General features: G+C 37.0%; 1 protein-coding gene across 2 annotated transcripts; it reads left to right on the plus strand.

Moving 5' to 3' along the window:
* The first annotated feature begins 3470 nt into the window (after nt 1-3470).
* LOC128526811 (FYVE, RhoGEF and PH domain-containing protein 5-like) lies at nt 3471-20030 on the plus strand. Of its 2 annotated transcripts, none has more exons than XM_053498970.1 (21): nt 3471-3647; nt 4053-6444; nt 7106-7211; nt 7319-7377; nt 8050-8080; nt 8277-8383; nt 8489-8609; nt 8946-9024; nt 9318-9368; nt 9800-9858; nt 10149-10220; nt 10303-10371; nt 11679-11762; nt 11857-11936; nt 12025-12118; nt 15445-15582; nt 15668-15770; nt 16015-16127; nt 17796-17918; nt 18014-18156; nt 18257-20030. In XM_053498970.1, the coding sequence occupies exons 1-21, from the start codon at nt 3638-3640 to the stop codon at nt 18291-18293; spliced, it is 4071 nt and encodes a 1356-aa protein (XP_053354945.1). In that variant the 5' UTR covers nt 3471-3637; the 3' UTR covers nt 18294-20030. The 2 variants fall into 2 exon arrangements, with proteins under 2 accessions (XP_053354945.1, XP_053354946.1); XM_053498971.1 differs by having other exon boundaries at nt 8949-9024.

Raw genomic sequence — 20030 nt, forward strand, 5'->3', positions numbered from 1 at the left:
TTTTTTCCCCTCTTTGTTCTGACTACAGCAGTCAGTATATGGTAGAATACTTGTACATTATTTTCAGAGTGTGAATTACATGTGTATGGAAGGTAAATTGGTGTACAAAGGCCATAGGCTTAAAAGGGAACAACTTCAGTAAAGCTACTGATACAGACTTATTTCACTTAAATCTTCACATTCCATGGTATGTGAACAAAGGTAAGCTGGCATAGTCATAACTACTTACTGTATGTAGGCTACTCACACACCCTCCTCCCACATCCTTTTCTCTACTTCCAGATTTAGCATCACTCCAACAAAGGGTGATTGGGCAGTGCCAACTATCATCCTAAACTAAATGATGTATGTTCATTTATTATAAATGCACTATTAAAGTATATAACCTTATAAAGTATAAAAACTTTTAATTGGTATGATGATTTTATTTCTAAATACAATCTCCTGCTACACTAATGCACTTATCCCAGTGTTTCACTGGTGCGGATACCATCAATGAAGAAAGTCTTCTCAGTATGCTGGAGCCATTATTGGACTGCTTGCTTAACGTATGAAACACTGACCTCCCAGGAACTCCATTAATGGCCCTGACATACGGAAATGGTTTAAAGTGTGGTCAGGAGTGTACCGGGTAGGTGGCAATAACTCCCAGCTGAGTTCCTGTAATGTGCAAGTAGTGTTTGTTAATGATTGTGTGTACAGTTTCCACAGACAGATGCGTCTCCTCCACAAGTTGGCAACATGTTATCTATCAATTTTAATGGATCCACTTGCTGAATGTTTACAGGAACAACAGCAGTGGGCTTTGAGCCACCTCGACCGGAATCAGCATTCATAGACGTACGTCTTTAAAATGTTTAGACTATTCAAATATTTTACTTCAGCTAAGAGTCTTATCACCATACTGCGCTTGAAGTCTTTTGTAAATGACAGTCAAACAAAATAACGTTCCTCCAGGACCAAGGTGCTACATACATACAACATAAATTAACAAAACTATCTAAGTACTATACAAAAGCTAACAAAAGACAACATGAACTGGACGAACAAGAGCAACTCAACTCAACAACAATGAAATGAGAGAGTAACAGGAACCAAAAAGAATAGACAATTATGTATAGAAAAGAACACCACACTTGCATTATTTCAGTGTTCACTTATTTATTGCATAGTCATCTTTGTATAGTTGGTTAAAATTAAATCACACATGCACAATCCTAAGCCCTATATATATACAGCAAACAAAAAAAAGGCTAAAAAGCGTTGAGTTTTAACATCTACCGCACATGGACCATTTGTTTAATCTAAACCAGTTTATCTCATAATCAGAATGTAAGAAGAGTAAGTGTGTAAGTGTGAATTTTTTACTTAGACATGGCCTTGTGCACATTGCATTTTCTCCTCACTGTTTCTCCTTATTATTATACAATAATTATTAACTTAATCAAGTTTGGCAAAATAATTATACATAACAGTCATCATATAAGGAGCACACAAGGATATAAGCAATGTACTTGAAAGATAGAAGAAGATAGAAGAAGATATAGACGTAAGAAGATATTAAGGTCTCAGGAGGTTAATAGTAAGGTCAGAGAAAGAGACAGAGAGAGAGAGACTAGGTATACAGACAAGCCAAAAAAAATTACTAGCACAATACAAAATTCCTTTTTAATGTAGACCATAAGAAAATGTCCAAAAGTTCAGTTATACTGGCCACCAATAAACCTACATTATTTTCTCAGACATGGGAAAAAAATTTAACACCAAAATAAGGCCACTATTGTCTATTATGTATTGCTGAGTGAATACGACCGGATGACGTAACTGTTCCTGTTTACAGATTTACAGTAGGTTGTGTCCACCAGCTGTTTAAAATACACCTTTAACATGCACACATGTTTGTAACGGTGTGGGAAAAAATGCAGTTAGAATACACTGAAAATTTCTTCAAATTGAATAATCTTAATAATTCGCTATGATTAGATTAATAATTAGCTATAAACAAAGCTGCAGTAAAGACCAGTGGGAAGTTTTAAATTCCTTTGTTGTAGTCACTAAAGATCTCAGCTGAAACTGATATATAAAACATACAAGAAGTATGACTTCTTGAGGAACTTTAAGAGATTTTTCTGAGCGCCAGAATCCATCTTGCGTATCCTAACTGGTAGCATTTCTGGTTTGATTGTTGCACTGCGCGTAACTGTAAAAACCTAAAGAGTGCAGGTGCTCAGGTGACAGTGAGCTTCTCTCCCTCCAGGACATTTACACCAGATGGTGCCTGAGGATTATAAATGACCCCAGTCACTTAAACCACAGGCTTTCCCCACAACTGCCTTCTGTCAGATGGTCCTAGAGCATTGGAGAGGAAACAGACTCAAGACATGACAAGACTACTGAATAACCACACACTGAAGTATTTTGATATTAAAGTTCTCCACCCTGAAACATTTCTAATTTGTTGGCTGTTGCCCTATTTCTTTGGTCGGCTATTGAGAAGTTGAATGCCACGCTGGCATCAAAAGGTGGTATCGCAAGTGTATTTAATAGGGGTAAATATCAACAATCTTAATAAACAACACAAGGGTCAGGGTTTAGAATTAAGTTTTTAAAAAAATCTACAATACTTTTTTTTTTTTTTTTTTCTAAAAAAGTGCTTAGCTTCAGCAAAATTTTTTAAAACCAGAAGTGGTGCCAAAGATTAATTCCTTCCTCCAGGTACTCTGGTGTAAAGGCACCAACCAAGCCCCCCCAAACATACACTCACACACTCACATACACATACGCAGTGTAAGCTGATTGGCTATTTCAAACTGCCCATACTGTATGATCAAGTTTGTGTACACTTGTGCCCATCCATGCAGTACCCTGGCTTGTGCCATGAGTCCCGTGGCATAGGCACCAGGTCCCCTGGAAAGCAGTACACCAAAAAAGCCCAGGTGAATGTAAGTTGTATAACTTTGTCAGTAAAATAGTCCAAGCTGTTTTTTTCGAAGCTGTTTTTCTTGCGTCCAGCTTTTTGGGATGAGTTTCCTGTTTGCATCTTACAACATCCCCTTAGATGATGTCACATAAATTATGTCACATTATTTCTATTAAGCAGTTCCACTATTGTGGATCAGTAACATACATTTTTGACTTGTATATATTAGGCCAGAAAATAATTGTCCCTTTAAATGTTTAAATGTACCAATTTACCAGATGCCTGGCCTAATTTCTAAATATTCAAACTACTATTTATCTTAAACCTGAAATCTAAATGTAAGTCTACATTGATTTTATTTCTACAACAATAAGAAATATAAAATATTTCATAAATAAATTTGACAAAATAAACAATTTGGTTGTGTGTTGTTATTAAGTCAGACATGTTCTAACTTGCTATTTTTGCCAGTTATCTGGTGGCCTTTCCTCAGGAAGCTCAGGGAGACAGGCGCCTCCCATCACACTCCCAGAGTCTCACACCGCTATATCACACACCACTGCTTCATATGCACTGCTGAGAAAGGCTGGATTCAACCTGTTCCCTTTAAAAACATTTTTTTAATATTTTTCTCATTATGTCTACGGATTTGTTTCGTCTGTAACCTTTGTAGGAAACTGGAGCTTTAGTAGGATACCGTCAAATCATGTGGAAAATATGAGTGCAGGTAAAGTTTTTATCATAAAAAACTTTGTTTTAGGTTATCTGCAGGCATGTTTTCATTTACTAATGTTTCTCAAATTTGCCATATTTTCTAAAACTCTTAATAGGAACATAGCGCTTAATTTTACTTTTAACGTAGATGTCTATTTCTGCAAAGTAGTCTGTAAAATTAAACAAAGAACTGTACAACTTCTGATAGAAAAGTTAATTTAAAAGGCTAAAGGGCTATAAGTAATGCATAAAAATGGTGACTTAAAGAGATTTTAAGTGCATTTGTATTACATTTGACTTAATGTAATGAATTTCATATATGTGTTTTATTAAAACTGAATTGACAGATTTTGTTCTCATGAATAAACTTTGATCATAAATTATAAACAAGATGACCGAAATCTTCTGTATGTTTCAGAATTACGGGAGTGTTACATGAATCCCAAATCCCAGATCCAAGCCCGACTTCTCAATGGGCAATCTGGTCACCCAGTGCCTGAAAAGAGCTGCCAGAATCAGGGATATAAACCATCTATTTTCTCCAAAGGAAAAGCAAACCTAACACAGGGTCATGGTTTCAATAATTACCTGAAGAGACACATTAAACAGAACCTAAGGCCTGCTAAGTCAGAACAGCACCTACGGAAAAGCCATAGGAAGGAGGTACAGACACAATGGGAGGAATCACAACTTACAGAGGACGTGGAACAAAGGCGGGAGCAAAAACCAAGGACGAACATTAAATGTAAAGAGGGCTCTATGCAATGGGAGGAGCGTGTACAAGGAGATCAGGAAGAACAGGACAGCATACTAGAACAGGGAGATGAGTTGGGCTGTGGGGAGGAGCTGGCACAAGGGAATGGGTTAGATTGGCAAGTGGGTTTAGAAGAGATTAAAGGATTTAATTTAACTGAAGGACAAGACTTATTGAAGCTTCTCTCTGACTCCTGCAGTAAAGCAGAGGAGGAAATACAAGGAGTGAAGAGCCAGCTACATATGGAAGAGGAAGGGAAGGAAGTGGGTGTAAATGGTAACAAAAGATCACATGTGACACATGTTGATTCCAGACTCTCGTCTAAATACTCGTTTCATAAGCAAATAGTGCATAAAGATGGAATAAAGCAAAACAAAACGCAGACAGCTGTAATGCTGTCTGACAAAACATATGCTCATGAGATGCTCACTGATCAAAAAATGTTAAATGGATTTTACCAAAATAGTTCTCACATAAATGGACTTAACACAGATGATTTGACCCCAGAACGAACTGACATAATTAGTATGTTCCCAGAGTTGTGTGATGCGGGTGAGGCATTGGCGGATGCTGATGGCTTTTTAGACTGTGATCTTTTTGAACATATTGAACCCTCTTGGAAGTCAGGAGTCGAAGATGTGGGTGACTGTGGAGATACTGGTATGCTGCCTGTGGAAGAGGACTCAGAGAACTCGAGTGGATCTTTATCTACTTTTGTGGAAGAGGGCAGTGACATGGTAGAGGAACAGGACCAAAAGGATCAGGTGAAAAGCCTTTCATTTTGCAGACATTCCCATTCAGATCCAACAGTTTATTCAAAACCTGAGAGAGAAGCTGAATTATTGTCTGAGGTTTCTGATCAATGCTTCACTTCATTCTGCTCACCTGAGTCTGAGGTGACCTCAGATGAAATGGAAAAATACGAGACCAGGCAAAATCAGGAAAAAACTCAGGATGGGTCAGAAACTGTACAAGCTGTACCTTATGAGTTAGCAAGTGTGCCTCCCATTGTTTCTATGCAACCTGAAGAGCAAAAGTCACAGCAGGTGGAAGAGGAGCATTTTGTTGGACAAGAGGGAGAAAAGACAGATATTCTATGTGGTCAGTCATTTTTGGCAAAAATGTTAGAAGAACATGTGTATGAAGAAACTGAGCCAAACTTTCAAACCAAAGACTTTTTGCAGAGCAGGAAGTATTTTATGACGCGATCCATATCCGTAGAAACTCCCAGACTGGATCCACTGAATCCCACAATATCCGGAAAAGGACGTTTAATGCTACACCCACAGTCATACTACACACGACACAATTACCTTGGAGATAGTTTGCCTGCTTTGACTGGTTCACTAGGGTGTCTCTCACCAGGAGGGCCTTGCCCCCCTGCTGTGGAAATACCACCTCCCTTTGAGCTGTCTTCTATCACAAGACGACCAATCCGAAAGAGTACACCTGCTCTCCCAAGTGATGTGACTGCCTGCAATAGGAAACTTGACTTTGGCCTTAAACGTTACTTCTTACCATTACGATTTCTGAGGAAAACTGAGAGACGGACAGATAGCCGCTCAGTGTCATCTAGGTCCTCTTCAGAATCAAGTCCACAGGGATCTTGCCGGAGGTTAAATTTAATAAGGCAATGTACAGAAAGTCCTGAGCTTCACAGGGCACATGACAGCTCAGTTCTATCATCCCCAGCTTCCCTACGTTTACACAAGAAAATGCCAAGGCAAGGAATTAGCACACCTGTGAATAACAATTTTGGATCAACTAGTCCAAACTCATGGGATATGTCAGATGACTTGCTCAATTCCCTTTTTGTACAACCCTTCCCCCTTTCCAAACCTCGCTCCTTCTCTTCCCCTAATGTGGACTCATCAATTTATGAGAACATTTTAAACACAAACCCCCATTATGAAAATGTGCAGGTTCGCCTCTTATCTCCCTCCAATCAGAATCAACGAAACCAGAGTTCAGCCAATGACACTGATGGCTATGTGGATATGAGCAGCCTACCAGGATTTCAGAGCATAAGCCCAGCAAATGAACAGGAGACAGAGAGGTACATATCTATATTTTACTACTTACATGAAAAAAAATAATTTTTGTTAAGATGTAATGAAAAACTATTGAGGGTATTGGAATTGGGTTCCAGAGTAGTGCACCAGAGAAACAATCACCATATCAGTGAGAGATCACAAGATTAGATCCCATCATTTCCACAGCTATCCGTTGTTGGTAGCCAAGGCAGTAAAAATGGCCATACTTTTTGGGTGACAGGGATGGCATACTGAGTGGAAGTGATGTCATACTGGGAGGAAATGATGGCAAGTAAACAAGATTGGTGTGCTCTCTGGTTGTGGATGGCATACCCTCTATCCAATGTCAATCACACCACCCAATAATATGTAAGCTATATACTGTTTTTGGAAGAGAGTAGCTATCAATTTTTCTCTAAATGTGTGTTATGCTACCCTGTGATACAGCATGAGATGTAGTGGACAGGTTTCATATAGTTAGGGGAAGCACTTTCCCTGGTTTGTAGCTGCGGAATGATAGAGGACAGCTTTATTGGTGGGAACTAAGCAGAAAATAGAAGAAAAACTCCATAATTTTCCTGGTGTTAAGGTCTACCAATCCACTGATTTTGTGTGCATGTACTTAAATTTAAAATACATTACACTCTGCGTGTCTCTGAGTTACCTGTCTTTTCTATTTTTCAGTGCTTATACAATCTGCTCTCCAATGGTGAGGTCAGATGGATCAGTGAGTGTATCTGTAGGTTTAGTGAGTACAAAAGAGGAGGAGAAAAAAGCATCTGAACGACTGGTAAGCCCCGCACAGGGGTCTATATGTTGAGTCTATATATGTAAATTACTAGTGATATATGTAATTACTAGTACTAAAAAACTAATGCTCTTTTTCTCTGATTTCAGACTGTTAATTGTTCTAGAGTATTTTACCTTGTGAAAGAGCTGCTGGACAGCGAGACACAGTAAGTACACTTACAGTAGTTCAACAAGTGAACATAGAAACAGCAGCACTTTTGGAAGAAGTAAAAAAAACATATAGGGGTACGTGGGAAGAGTGGATTTAGGAAAAAATGGATCATAGTTGAAGAGGAAAATGGCCAGTCCTGTGAAGGCTACCCTAATGGCATGATGGGGTTATGGGGGACTGAGAACAGCTGCAATTATCCTTGTTTACAGAACAATTAAAACAACACTGCAGAAACAGAAATCCTAGATTGTAATACATCAAATCCATGAGCAATTTATAGTGACAGTTAAGTGACATTGTTCTTTTTTTGGACTAAATTGTGAATTCAGCTATTCATAGTTTAAACACAGAAGACATGAATAATGCAATAAAAAGAAGCAGGTGATAGTGTTGTCACAGAGTCATAGTGAAATAAATTTAAGGTTACTGAGGCCTATAGAAACATCAGAAATCATAAAATTTATGCCACTCTAAACATATTATGTTCCAGAAACACATTTCCTCAACTAAAGTGGAAACACAAATTTCAGACTCACAGAAACTCATTATTAAGTATATCTTTTTTTGATCAATTTTTCTGTTGCCACTTTAACTTAATTGGTTTCTACTTGAAACTAATGAAACTGTACCAAGTATCTTGTATTATATCTTTATTTCTCTTTTTAAGGCATGTTAAGACATTACAGCTTTTAAATGAGGTATGTATACCTAAATATATATTACATATTATATACTAAGCCTGAGAAGGTGTACCATAGCTATGTTTTAAAGTTTCTTATAGTTATTGTCTCAGTGATTGCGGCACCATCTTGACAATTTCCTTCCAAATTTATAACAAATCATGTGTGGAGTCCACCGAATGTACACAGCTAAACTGTGTTCTTTAAACTACAGACTTTAGGTGCAGATGAGCAGATGATAAAGCTTTGGAGTGATTTCCCTGCAATTTGTTCATTCCACCAAGACCTCCACACTCAACTGGAAAGCCGCATTAAAGAGTGGTGAGACACTCAAGTCACACACCTACAGTACATGTATCATCAGTTCATGTTTCTATGTTTCCCTTTTTCCCCAAATGATACCATACTGTACTTTTTACTTCTCAGGGATCAGAAAGAAGGCATTGCTGACATTCTCTTGGCCAAGAAAGAAGAGTTTTCAGTTTTCTTTTCCTTTATAAGTCAGCATGATTCCAAAGTGAGGACTATGGAGCAGATGGAGAACACAGTAAGATATCACACATGCATTCTCCAGCACTTTTAAAAAGACACTACCAAACCTAAGGCCTACTCATATACTAGTTTATGAGTCGTATTGTGTATATGAATAACTGGAGTGGGATTTTATATGCAGTGTTTTACAAGAATCAGTGACCCCCTAAGCTTGTATAAGACATGGCTTTTTAACTTCATACTGTATTATAATGTTTTTGACAAGGTCTATTGTTTTTTCTCTTGAAATGCACAAAAATATAAGATGGCGCACAGGTTATTGCTGTTTCATTTTGTATTTAAGAGTGCCTTTATATATAACTTTCAGAAACTTAGTGTCTCTGTCTCTCAGCAGCTGGACATCAATGTTCTCAAACAGCAGCTGCTGCAAGTGATAGTGCGAGTCCTGCAATACAGAATGCTTCTAACAGGTAACACATTAAACTTAGCAGCTCTGTTTGTCCAAATATGTGTTAGTCATTACACACATTCCACATCTGTTAGACTCAAACTGACTACCAGCAGGAAAACCAATGCTACACAAGACCCATTATATCACAACTGTTTCTTACACCACTGTAACAATTGCTTTGGTTTCCTCTTTCATTGTGAGGCCAACCTTTGCTTTGCCTCAACAAGAATACCATATATAGTGTATTGTTTAATATATAATGTGTGTTCTTTGTCTGTGCCTTTGACACACCTCTCCGTTTATCTTCACTAGATTACAAAAATAATTTCTCACAACTCTCCAGAGAGTATGAGGATACACAAGGTAGGCAGCATGAACAAATAGACATCCTTTATTATGTCTATATCCAATTACTCAATTACTTTGAATTTTTATTTACAAAGAAAAAGCCATGGATTTATAAAACATTTAGTATTACTAAAAATACTTCTGTGTTTTGGACATCTATCAAAAAATTTATAAAGGTTTGTTATAACTGTTACTTTACTGTATGTCTGCTGTCCCTATTCAATTTCTCTCTTATCTCAGTAATGTGAAGGTCATTGGCCCCTTATCTTCTAGTTTCTGTGTGTTTGATTGAATAAGCGTACTAAAATACCTCGCTTCTCAGTTTCACTCAGATGTAGCATTTAAACCCGGAAGGTTGCCCATAATTCTAGTCCTATCTGTTGTTCACGGCACGTGTTGAAATCTAATCGGGTTTGTTTTTGTCGTTTTTTAATGCTCTGTCTCAGCTGCGTTGGTGATGGTCTCAGACATAGCTGATAAGGCAAAGGCCTGCCTCAAGAATGGGGTAAGTTAAATGCAATAAGTGTGTGAGACTAAGGCATTGTGTGCTGTTTGGCAGTGACATACTGTTATGATGTATAATGAAATAATACGGCGGAAAAAAAAATCAATGGAACAATGTAAATATATATTGTGAAGTTTATATTACAAAAATAAATAAATAAATAAATAAATAAAAAAGTTCAGAAAGCATTTTGAAAACTTATAGATATAGCAACACTCAGGTAGAGTATATTGGACAAAAGCAGGACAAGAATGTGTGTAAATATGGGAGAGTGCTTTGTGTTGTCTCAGGCAGATGTCTTGCGTCTGGTCAATATCGAGCACAGTGTTCAGGGATTAAAGAACCTGCTTCAGCCTGGAAGGGTAAGAAATCATAACAACTTCATACACAGTACTACCCAACTGGATGAACTTTTATTAATGATGTCAACCCCTGTGTGTTTAGGTGTTTGTAAAAGAGGGAACCCTGATGAAGGTCAGCAGGAAGTGCAAACAGCCACGTCACCTATTCTTGGTATGTCATGTTATTTATTAGTGGTTTGTGCTAAAGCCTTTACGTCCCTTTGCTATTTTAGTCCCCAATGACAGAACCTATTTGTCAACAAAGGTTTTTTTATTCAGCCCTATTGTCTGTCGCTCTGATTTTCCCACACCCCCACATGGTGATGTCCTTGTTTTTTAGCGTTGGATTTCCTGGCAGGATGTTTTTCCCTCAGAACTGTATGTTGTTTGTGAGAAAGAGAGATACACCCATTTATGACGCACAATGGAAAATTTAGAAAATGACAATTTTGGTTAATTTGTACCTAACATAATTATTATGCTTGTATTTAATCTGTGTATAGCAATGATAGTCTATGACCATTCATAGGTTTCGACTGGACAAAGTCATTCATTATTATAAATTCTTTAATCCATTCGTTCATCTTCAGTAACAACGTTATTCTGGTCAGCGTTGCAGTGGATCTGAAGCTCCCTGGACAGAAGACCATGCACATACAAACATATTCACACACTCATTTACTGTACAATTAGGTTCAATTTAGAGTAGATATTTACTGACCAATTTTTTTTGGAGAAAATCAGATCCGGATCATACAGAATACAGTGAAACGCCACACAAACGGTAACCCAAGGCCAGGATAGAACCAGTGTATGTGGAGTGGTTAGGTGACATCACTGCTGTCACATCACAGATGTGTATTTTCATAAGGTCTGGACAGAGATGACTGAGTGAGCTCATTTACTGGTTATTGTGATTCATTTAACTTCAAATAATTTTCTTAATGACACCAATTGTAATAGAATAAAGGCCTGGATCTAAAATACAGTACACAGCTTGACATTACTAACCTGCCCACCCACACAGTGTGTGTCACTGGAAATAAAACAAAATTATGAGACAAATGGAGATCATGAGTCAGAAATACAGTATCTTTTACACGGTGACAGACAGCGATGCAGCTGTTTTAAACACCTAAATGTCGGCAGCAATATAACATGAGCGCTGTCTATGAAATTACGAAAAGATATATGCAAGCATTGTGTGTATAATATAATAATGCTTAATATATATAATCATATAATGTTATATAATGCTTTGTGACATCTATATAATAATAAATTAATCACTTTACATCTGGTACATAGAAAAGAACCACTTTGTAGTGAATACACCACTTTTCTTGCCCTCTTGTGGTGAAAACTGTTACAGCACAGATTCAAACCGTATCATTAAACAGTTACAGTACATTTAGTAATATTTTTTTTTATTTAAAATACACTGTATGCTGATATTTCGCTTCATGATTTATGTTGCAGATGAGTGATATAATGCTGTATACGTACCCCCAACAGGATGGCAAATACAGACTCATTAACACTTTAGCACTGACAGGGATGGAGGTAATATACATTAAGTATATAGCTTTACATTGCTTCTGTTGTGCTATTTGCAGCCTTTCTTTTTCGTAATTTCCTCTTTCTGTATCTCTCTCAGGTTACTAGACATTTGGTTGAAAATACTGAGAATGCCTTAAAGATTGAGGTGAAAGACATTAGTATCACTTTGTTAGCAAGGTAAAACACGCACACACATATTCTCTCTCTGTCTCTTTCTTCACATACACTGTACACACGTTTTATGTATGTGTTGTTTTGTTTGCAGCTCGTCTATTGAGAGGGATGATTGGTTTGTGACACTAAATCGGACAGTATCTGACCTCGGCTCATTACTGATAGAACCCTCTGGCTGTTTTGAGGTAGAATACTTTACCAGCTTGACTGTTAACTTAAATGGCTTTAATCCATAAAATTAAAAGGCTCAAAATCCAGTAGTCTTTTAAATATTTCAACTTGACCCTTATGCTAATTCTGTTTTTGACCAGCAAAAAAGTTCAAAACGTTTTCATATTCTCATGAGTGTTCCTAAAGTCTTCATACATATTGCCATCCCTCTACATCAGTGGTTCTTAACTCTGGTTGCAGGACCACCTGCCCTGAAAATTTTAATGTTTTCCCTGCTCTGTTACACACAACTCAATTAAAGAAAGACAGTTACTTGTCTGATTTGTTAGAACACTAAATGTGCAAGGCAGATGGTTCTCAAGGACCAGAGTTGAGTACGACAGCTTTAAAAAAAATAATAATAATTTTAAGTGCAATCACATGCAACAGTACAATCTAAGTGTTAGTGACGAGTCACATACAGTAGAGGTGACAAATCTTATTGAGAAAGGAACGGTGTGGGTAAAGGTTTGCATTTCAACCAAACAGATGCCACACCTGAGAGCCTTTTGAAAGGCTAGAATAATTCATTAAACAGGTAGAATCAGATGTGGCTTCTGCTTGACTGGAATGCAAGCAGAAATAAAACAAAATGAATGCACACACACACAACCCTTTTTGGATAAGATTTGTCACCCCTGGTGCAAAAATTGTTTTACAACATTTTAGCGTTTTCTCAGCTTCTAGCACACCTGATTTAATAATTTAGCCAATTTACTTTTTTTTTTTTTTTTAATGTAGTGGGTGTGCCAGAGCAGCAAAAAGAAAATGGAAATGTGCAGAACAGGGGGTTCTCCCAGGGTAGGCTTAAGAAACACTGGTATAAATTATTGATGAAAAATTTTAAAATTTAACTGTTTCAATCTATTCATGTATAATGAATTTGGTAGGCTGAATATTGGATATTGATACATTACACAATAACCAACATTCTTTCTCTTTCTCATTTTATTTTATAGTTAACGGGGTCATTACATTGACATGCACATGATACAATGGCTGTTGATGAAGGCTAGTTACATGATAGTTTGTTAGATTTCCAGCACTAAACATGCAAAACATAACTAAACAGTCTGAGTTTATTTAAACATTATTCATGGGCATTACAAAAAAAGATTCTTTCTATCCAAGAAAGTTGGTATATTAACTGCAATGTTTTCCAAAAGCAGAATCCTCACAGGTGTCATGACAGATGGCTGTTGTAAGAAACGAAAAAGCTCATGTTGGCCAAGATTTTGCCAATTAGCACTTAGCAACTCTGTTCTCTGTTGGATGTGCGAAAGGCCTTTATCACTCCTTCTATTAAAACACTAACTCTTTGCACACTCTGTATGTGTATAACAGTGAATTTTTTTCAGCAGCTAGTAAGATAAGTGATCTGAATGTGATCTGATTTGTCTGCTTTATTACAGAGGTGTATATGATACCTTACCACATTCAGAAATGCAGAACATCATTTGTTAAACATACTAGTGTTGTGGGTCCTTGAATGTGCTATGGTCATAATGGCTCATTGAATAAGGTATGGGAAAAGTGACGCCCACCCATTAGCAGCTATTGTGCTAGCTTTTGAAAGCGTAAATGAAACAACAATGACAGACTTTGTTCTTGTTGTCTTACTAATATTCATTAAGTAGGGTCAAGTATAGTCTGGAGACACTAAATGGTCCGTTAAACATAGCCAGAGGGTTTGTGGTTTGTTTTATAAAAAACACCTACTATGATCAAAATACAGGGTCCTTATACTGTAGTTGTCTATTTATTTTATTTTAATTTATTGAATGAGTTCAAAACAAATTGCAATAACCCCAAAACAAGTAGGCTGATTTTAGAGGATGATTTTAAGACAGAGAGTATATTGTGATTATAGTTTACATTGAAGGTGGCATGGTGACTTAATGGTTAGCAATGTCATCTTGCACCTCCAGGGTCCAGGTTCAATTCCCGTCTCTCTGTTCATGGAGCTTGAATGTTCTCCCTGTGCATGGTGTTTTTTTTTCCAGGTACTCCAGTTTCTCCTATAGTCATGACATGCAGATTAGGCTAATTGTTGTTGGTCTTTCGGATACTCCCGGCAAGGGGTCGCCACAGTGGACCATCCAGCACAGGTTTTACGCTGGATGCCCTTTATGACGCAACCCTCCCATTTTATCCGGGCTTGGGAGCATGGCTGGGGCTGGGGTTTGGGCACTGACTAAGAATCAAGCCCAGGCCTTCCACATGGCCAGTGAAACACCTACCACTTATTGATGTTCCCAAATTGCCTGTAGTGTGTAAATGAATGAGTACACCGCCTCATGCCCTAAGCCTCATGCCCTAAGCCTCATGCCCTAATTCACCTGGGAAGTCTCATGCCCTACGCCCCTGCCTCATTCCCTAAGTCTCCTGGGATAGGCTTCAGGCCACCCCATACAGAACTAAGTGGTACAAATAAATGCAAATACAGTTTTCAAATGATGATTTTATTTATTAGGGGGAAAAAGCTATCTAAACCTACCTAACCCTAGGTAAAAAATTATTTGCCTGCTAAACCCAATAACTGCCTGTGCTACCCTTGGCAGCATCAACTGCAAACAAGCTTTCGTGATAACTAGCAATAATTTTTTTCACATCATGGGGGAAGAATTTTAGCTCAAAACATGCTGTGATAATGATTAACAAATGATATATTGTGCTGCACTCTAGGAGAAACAAACAGCCAATAGAAGGACAAAGCCAAAAGTTTAGAAAGTTAATCAGTAATAAAAGTTAATCTAAAATACAACATTACAAAGCTGTTTTATACGCCAAATTTTCAATTCAATTCAATTCAATTCAATTTTATTTATATAGCGCTTTTAACAATGGTCATTGTCTCAAAGCAGCTTCACAAAAATGAAAAGAAAATTTATGGAAGTGTGTATGTGTGAGAAAAATGTGTCTAGATAATAATGAGATTGTGACTGAGGAGCAAGCCTTTGACACATTTTGTTAAACCAAGCAAGTTAAATATATCTGTAACTTCAAATGAATTAAATGTTTTTCTCAGTAGGAACACTTTTTGTCCGCTTGTTTACTGAAGTTTTATATTTGATTACAGTTTGCCAGTTTACTATGGAAAATGCAGTAAGTTATTGTAAACTTATATCTAGACAGTTAGCATCAACCATATGTCAGTGTGCTTTTCTGGCTTAATTTGGGGTTTTTTTTCTATAAAAAAGACATCACACATTTAGCACATTTGTTCTTTGATATTCATAATCGAAAGCTATTAACATTCATTAAATGAGACTAGATTTATGACAGCTGCTTTCTTAATCAGGTTGTGGAGAAGTCGGGGGTATGTCTCGGAGACAATGCTCCACCACTGGTCTCCGTTTCCCAGGTAGCAGTGTGTATGAACTGCCCTGTCCATTTCAGCCTAACACACAGGAGGCATCACTGTCATGCATGTGGCAAGGTAATTATCAACAGAAAAGTTAACATACCTCAATGACATGGTTAACCTAATAGATTTATTTATCAATTGATGTCTTTGGTACCAGGTTGTGTGCAGAGACTGCTGCAGGAACAAAGTCCCCCTGAAATACATGAAAAACAGACGTGCCAAAGTGTGTAATAAGTGCTACAGTGAGCTTTGCAAGAATGGTAGGTTCCTATGTGCATTGGTGCTAAAAATAAATAAATAAATAAAGCATTATGACAGTCATTAAACCATAACATGTCCATAAACGATGTCAGGGTTTAATAGTCCTGGTGATTTAGTAGGATCTCAAATGCTTAGCTGATGGCTGTTCAATCTGTTTATGAAGTAAAATGACTGCCTTAAAATGTATTAAACATAAACAATCTAAATCTGTATACTTTTTACCCAACTGTATGTATTCTGAAGGTGATGCTGCTGTGCTAGTGGAAAGCTCCAGTCGGCCACTGTCTACCGTTTTCCAGAACATCCACCCAACGAGTCTGTGGAAGAGTCGAAAAGGCCACTTATCATTTAACCAGGTAACTGTTCCCAGATCTGTCTTTTACTTCTGTTCATGACTGGTGTTACTGGTGATTAATCTAGAAAGTGGAAAGTGTGTATACATAAGAGTGAGTCAAATGAAACCTTGAAGGTGTCCTATACAAATGGTACGCCGAAGTTGAGGTGGTACTAATGGCAGTATTGACTTTCCTGGAAGAGTTAGCATATGCTAAACGTAGGAAGCAACAGCTACATTAAATAGGAAAAGGCTACGTTTTCTTGTATGAAGAAAGATGGCTTATAAATTGGATCCATTTGCCATGATATCTTATTTTTTTTATGTTGTGTGATCAATTTGGAACCAAAAGATCCAGTACCATTCGTATGTGTGTCCAAATTTTATCCAGGCTTGCATTTCTTGCTACCTGATACCTTTTCAAGAGAGATAAAAGTGACAGAGACATAAAAATCTATGCTTCAACCTACATAAATCTCAACGTTTACTCTCTAGTGTGCTGTGCATGATTATTTGGCATGTTCTGCACAACAAAGGTTTCTGGCATTAATGTAAAAATTTCAGTCATCCACTGAATTTAAATAACAAATTTTATTGTTACTTTTTCACATGATGTATTTATTAGCATATATTAAACTTATACTCGTGATGCAGAAATGTCCTCACTGAATACTTTCTTGGTTTTCTTTTTATACAGTATGTGGCCTTTTTAGGTGCCATGACTAAAACACTTCTGTTTATGAGAAATTCTTTTTTGTTTCTTAGTTAGGTTTTTTGGAGAAGTGGTATAGAGAATGAGCAATTAAGTGAGATTGTTTTATTACATTTGTAAATCCAGTGAATTTATTTAGTTATGTTTGGCTTATATCAATAAGTTCAATTACACAACTTATTGATAATTTAAACCCATTAACCTGGGCATTACCCATAGGCTATAGCAGTACTTATAACATTTAGTACAACACAGTCACTACCTGAGTGACATTTTAGGGTTAATACAAAGATTTCCTCATGTAAAATGTTAGAAGTTTTAGCTGAATAGTATAACGGATTTAGTTAGCTAATGGCCTTCCTGTTACCCTACATGTTACTACAAGTTGGATGGTTTTCACATGTTTTATTTTAAGTATTTAATATGAAAGCCACATAATAAATTGGGACAGGGATGCTCATATGGATCTGCTGTCTCACACATTGCTGCTACCAACTACCGTAAACATTTGACAGCAGAACTATAGTCTTTTGGCAGGAACCTGTGTTTTCTTACCATCTTCCAATGTTAAATGATTTTGTGTTTGCTCAACACCAGTAATCAAATAAATGTAGCAAAATGCATGGGATATGATATTGCAAGTTTTATTCTTTTCGACGCCACAGCTATCAATGAGGGAGGCCTTGCACTTTAGTTGTGGCATACTCTCTCTCCCCTGTCCATCAGCACTAGACAATCATGGGCATCTCTGAGCTCATGTTTGCAGGAGACAGCAGATAGTGATTTAGTTTATGTATTTTGCACTGCCCTGCAATACCACATGAGCAGTTGTTTGAAACGATGCAGTGGACTGGTTTCACATGTCATGTGGAAGCCTGAATGTTACACATAACTATAATACCCTGTTTTTTCTCTAGTATGAAAACACTGAACTATAATGCTTCATTCAAAGGTTCTTTCTTTTGTAACTTTGTGCAGACGACAGGATCTGAAGGTGAGATGAGTGGGACTCTGCAGAGGAGTCGAAATAGTAAGAGAAGCTGGAGGAGTTTGTGGTTTCTTCTCAAAGATAAAGTGCTTTATACATATCCACAACCTGAGGTATGATATACATGCACAATCATAGTTAAGTCATCAAAATTATTGACTTGACTTTAACCTTTTAAAAAAACTTCCTTATCTTCTCCATTCATTAGGAGAGGGTTGCATGTGAGTCCCTTCCTCTGCTGGGTTTCTCAGTAAAGTCTGAGAATGAAGGAGAGAGCAGTGTGTTTCAGCTTTACCACCACACTACACTCTATTACACATTCAGGGCTCAGGATACACACACAGCACAGAGGTAAAAAAAACAACAACAACAACAACAACAACACATATCACTTCAAAATGTGCCAGTCACACATCTAAGATTAGTATTAATCAGTATCTGTATTTCTAAGGTGGGTCAGTGCCATGGAAGAGGCCACAGTCCTATAGAAGCTGCCAAAACCATGCTGTCAAGACCAAGACTGATGAGAAAAACCTTTAAATACATTTATACATTTTCCAAAGATGAACTGATATTACAAGACTTTTTTTTTTGTGCAACCACAAACAAGAAATGTTACAGTATGTTGAGTTTAACTGGAATGAGTAGTAAAGCCAAGAAACACCATGTCCTCATTTCCTAATGCACTAATAACATTTAACATTTTTTCCCTTTCCTTTGCCTTAACAAATGTACAGTTTTAATATTTATAGTTTATCTATTAATTACCATTTATTTCTAAACACAAAGCCTCAGCTGAAAGCTACACAAATTGCTATATTAGGCCTATCTATGGGATTATTGTTACTGAGATTTTCTTAATTTTCATATTTATAAATGTAATAATTTTACATTTTGTTATAATTGTAGCAGGTTACTACACTGTAAATGAGCCTTTTGGGTTTTCAATAATAAAAATTTGAACTGAAAGGATACATTTTCACTAATTAGTTAGTCTATATCATGTGCAGTTTCTTAAATCATTTATATAAATTTACAATAAAGATAACTTGTAAGAATTGTCTGTATTGTTTTGGGTGGAACTTATGATGTATATTTGTGATTTTCTGCATGATATGTACACCCTTTTGTCTTCATAATTTTCATAAAATTCTGAAAGTTGGGTGCCTTATCGTATGGAATATTTTCTTAGCACTGTTTTTTTGCCAATGCGCGTTTTCAGAACATGGTTTTGACATCTTATTTGTCAGATATAGATCAGACTTAGAGGATATAGGATTGGGGAGGAGTGGTGTTTGCACCCCTACTGAATGACGCAAATAGCACTTTTATTCCTATTATGTAATACATTTGGCACATGAAGTGGGACTATTCTCAGCTCTATACTGTAGTGTCCTGTGCAACCAATGGGTGGCAGAAGACCATAAAACCAAACTCAATTTACTTAAGGTTTTTCTCTGTATGACACATGACCATGATCATTCATATGTAAGGTTATAATAGTAACTTGCATTGGCAGCCTTCTAAAATCTGTGAGTTATTTATGTGATGTCATTCTTTAATTAAACATCTTTACAGAAAGTAATTAAAAAGGACTATTTAAAAGAAGAAAATCTGGGAGAGTGAGGAGAGGCGGGGCAGTGCTGTCCTGTTTTCAAGATCCCCATGAGATTATCTGACCCAGAATGAGGATATAAAATGGGGGTAAGAGAAGACAGGTTTTTTTTTCAGAGTACCTGAAAGTTATGGACACCTTGCCCCAAATAGCCACACATTCATCATTTTAGCTCCCTCTCTACTTTACACTTTTTCTCTCCTGCGTCACACACTTATTCTGCTCAGTCTGTCTCCTCATTTCCTTCCAGCCTATCATCTTCTGCTCGGCCACATGCTCAGAGCTTATCTGTACTTCATGTGTGATTCAGTATGCTGTTGTTGTGTACTCAGCAATAGGAATCGCGTTTTGAGACTGCAATGCTACAGTTTTAATTAGGTCAAGGGAATAAATATGAACAGAAAATGTTTATGAATATATTGTCTAAAGCAAAAAATAAGGTTTATTTAAACTTGAAATTACCTCTTATGTCTTTACTCTCCTGCTCAATCTGTAAGAAAATGCTGTACGAATTCATATGTGTCATTGTACTCAATTCACAGATTAGTATTCAGTCATTTAATGTTGTTATGCATGTTACTGCATGTAATGCATGTACTGAGCCATGACT

This window comes from Clarias gariepinus, chromosome 6, assembly GCF_024256425.1.
Source record: "Clarias gariepinus isolate MV-2021 ecotype Netherlands chromosome 6, CGAR_prim_01v2, whole genome shotgun sequence".
Taxonomy (NCBI): Eukaryota; Metazoa; Chordata; class Actinopteri; order Siluriformes; family Clariidae; genus Clarias; species Clarias gariepinus.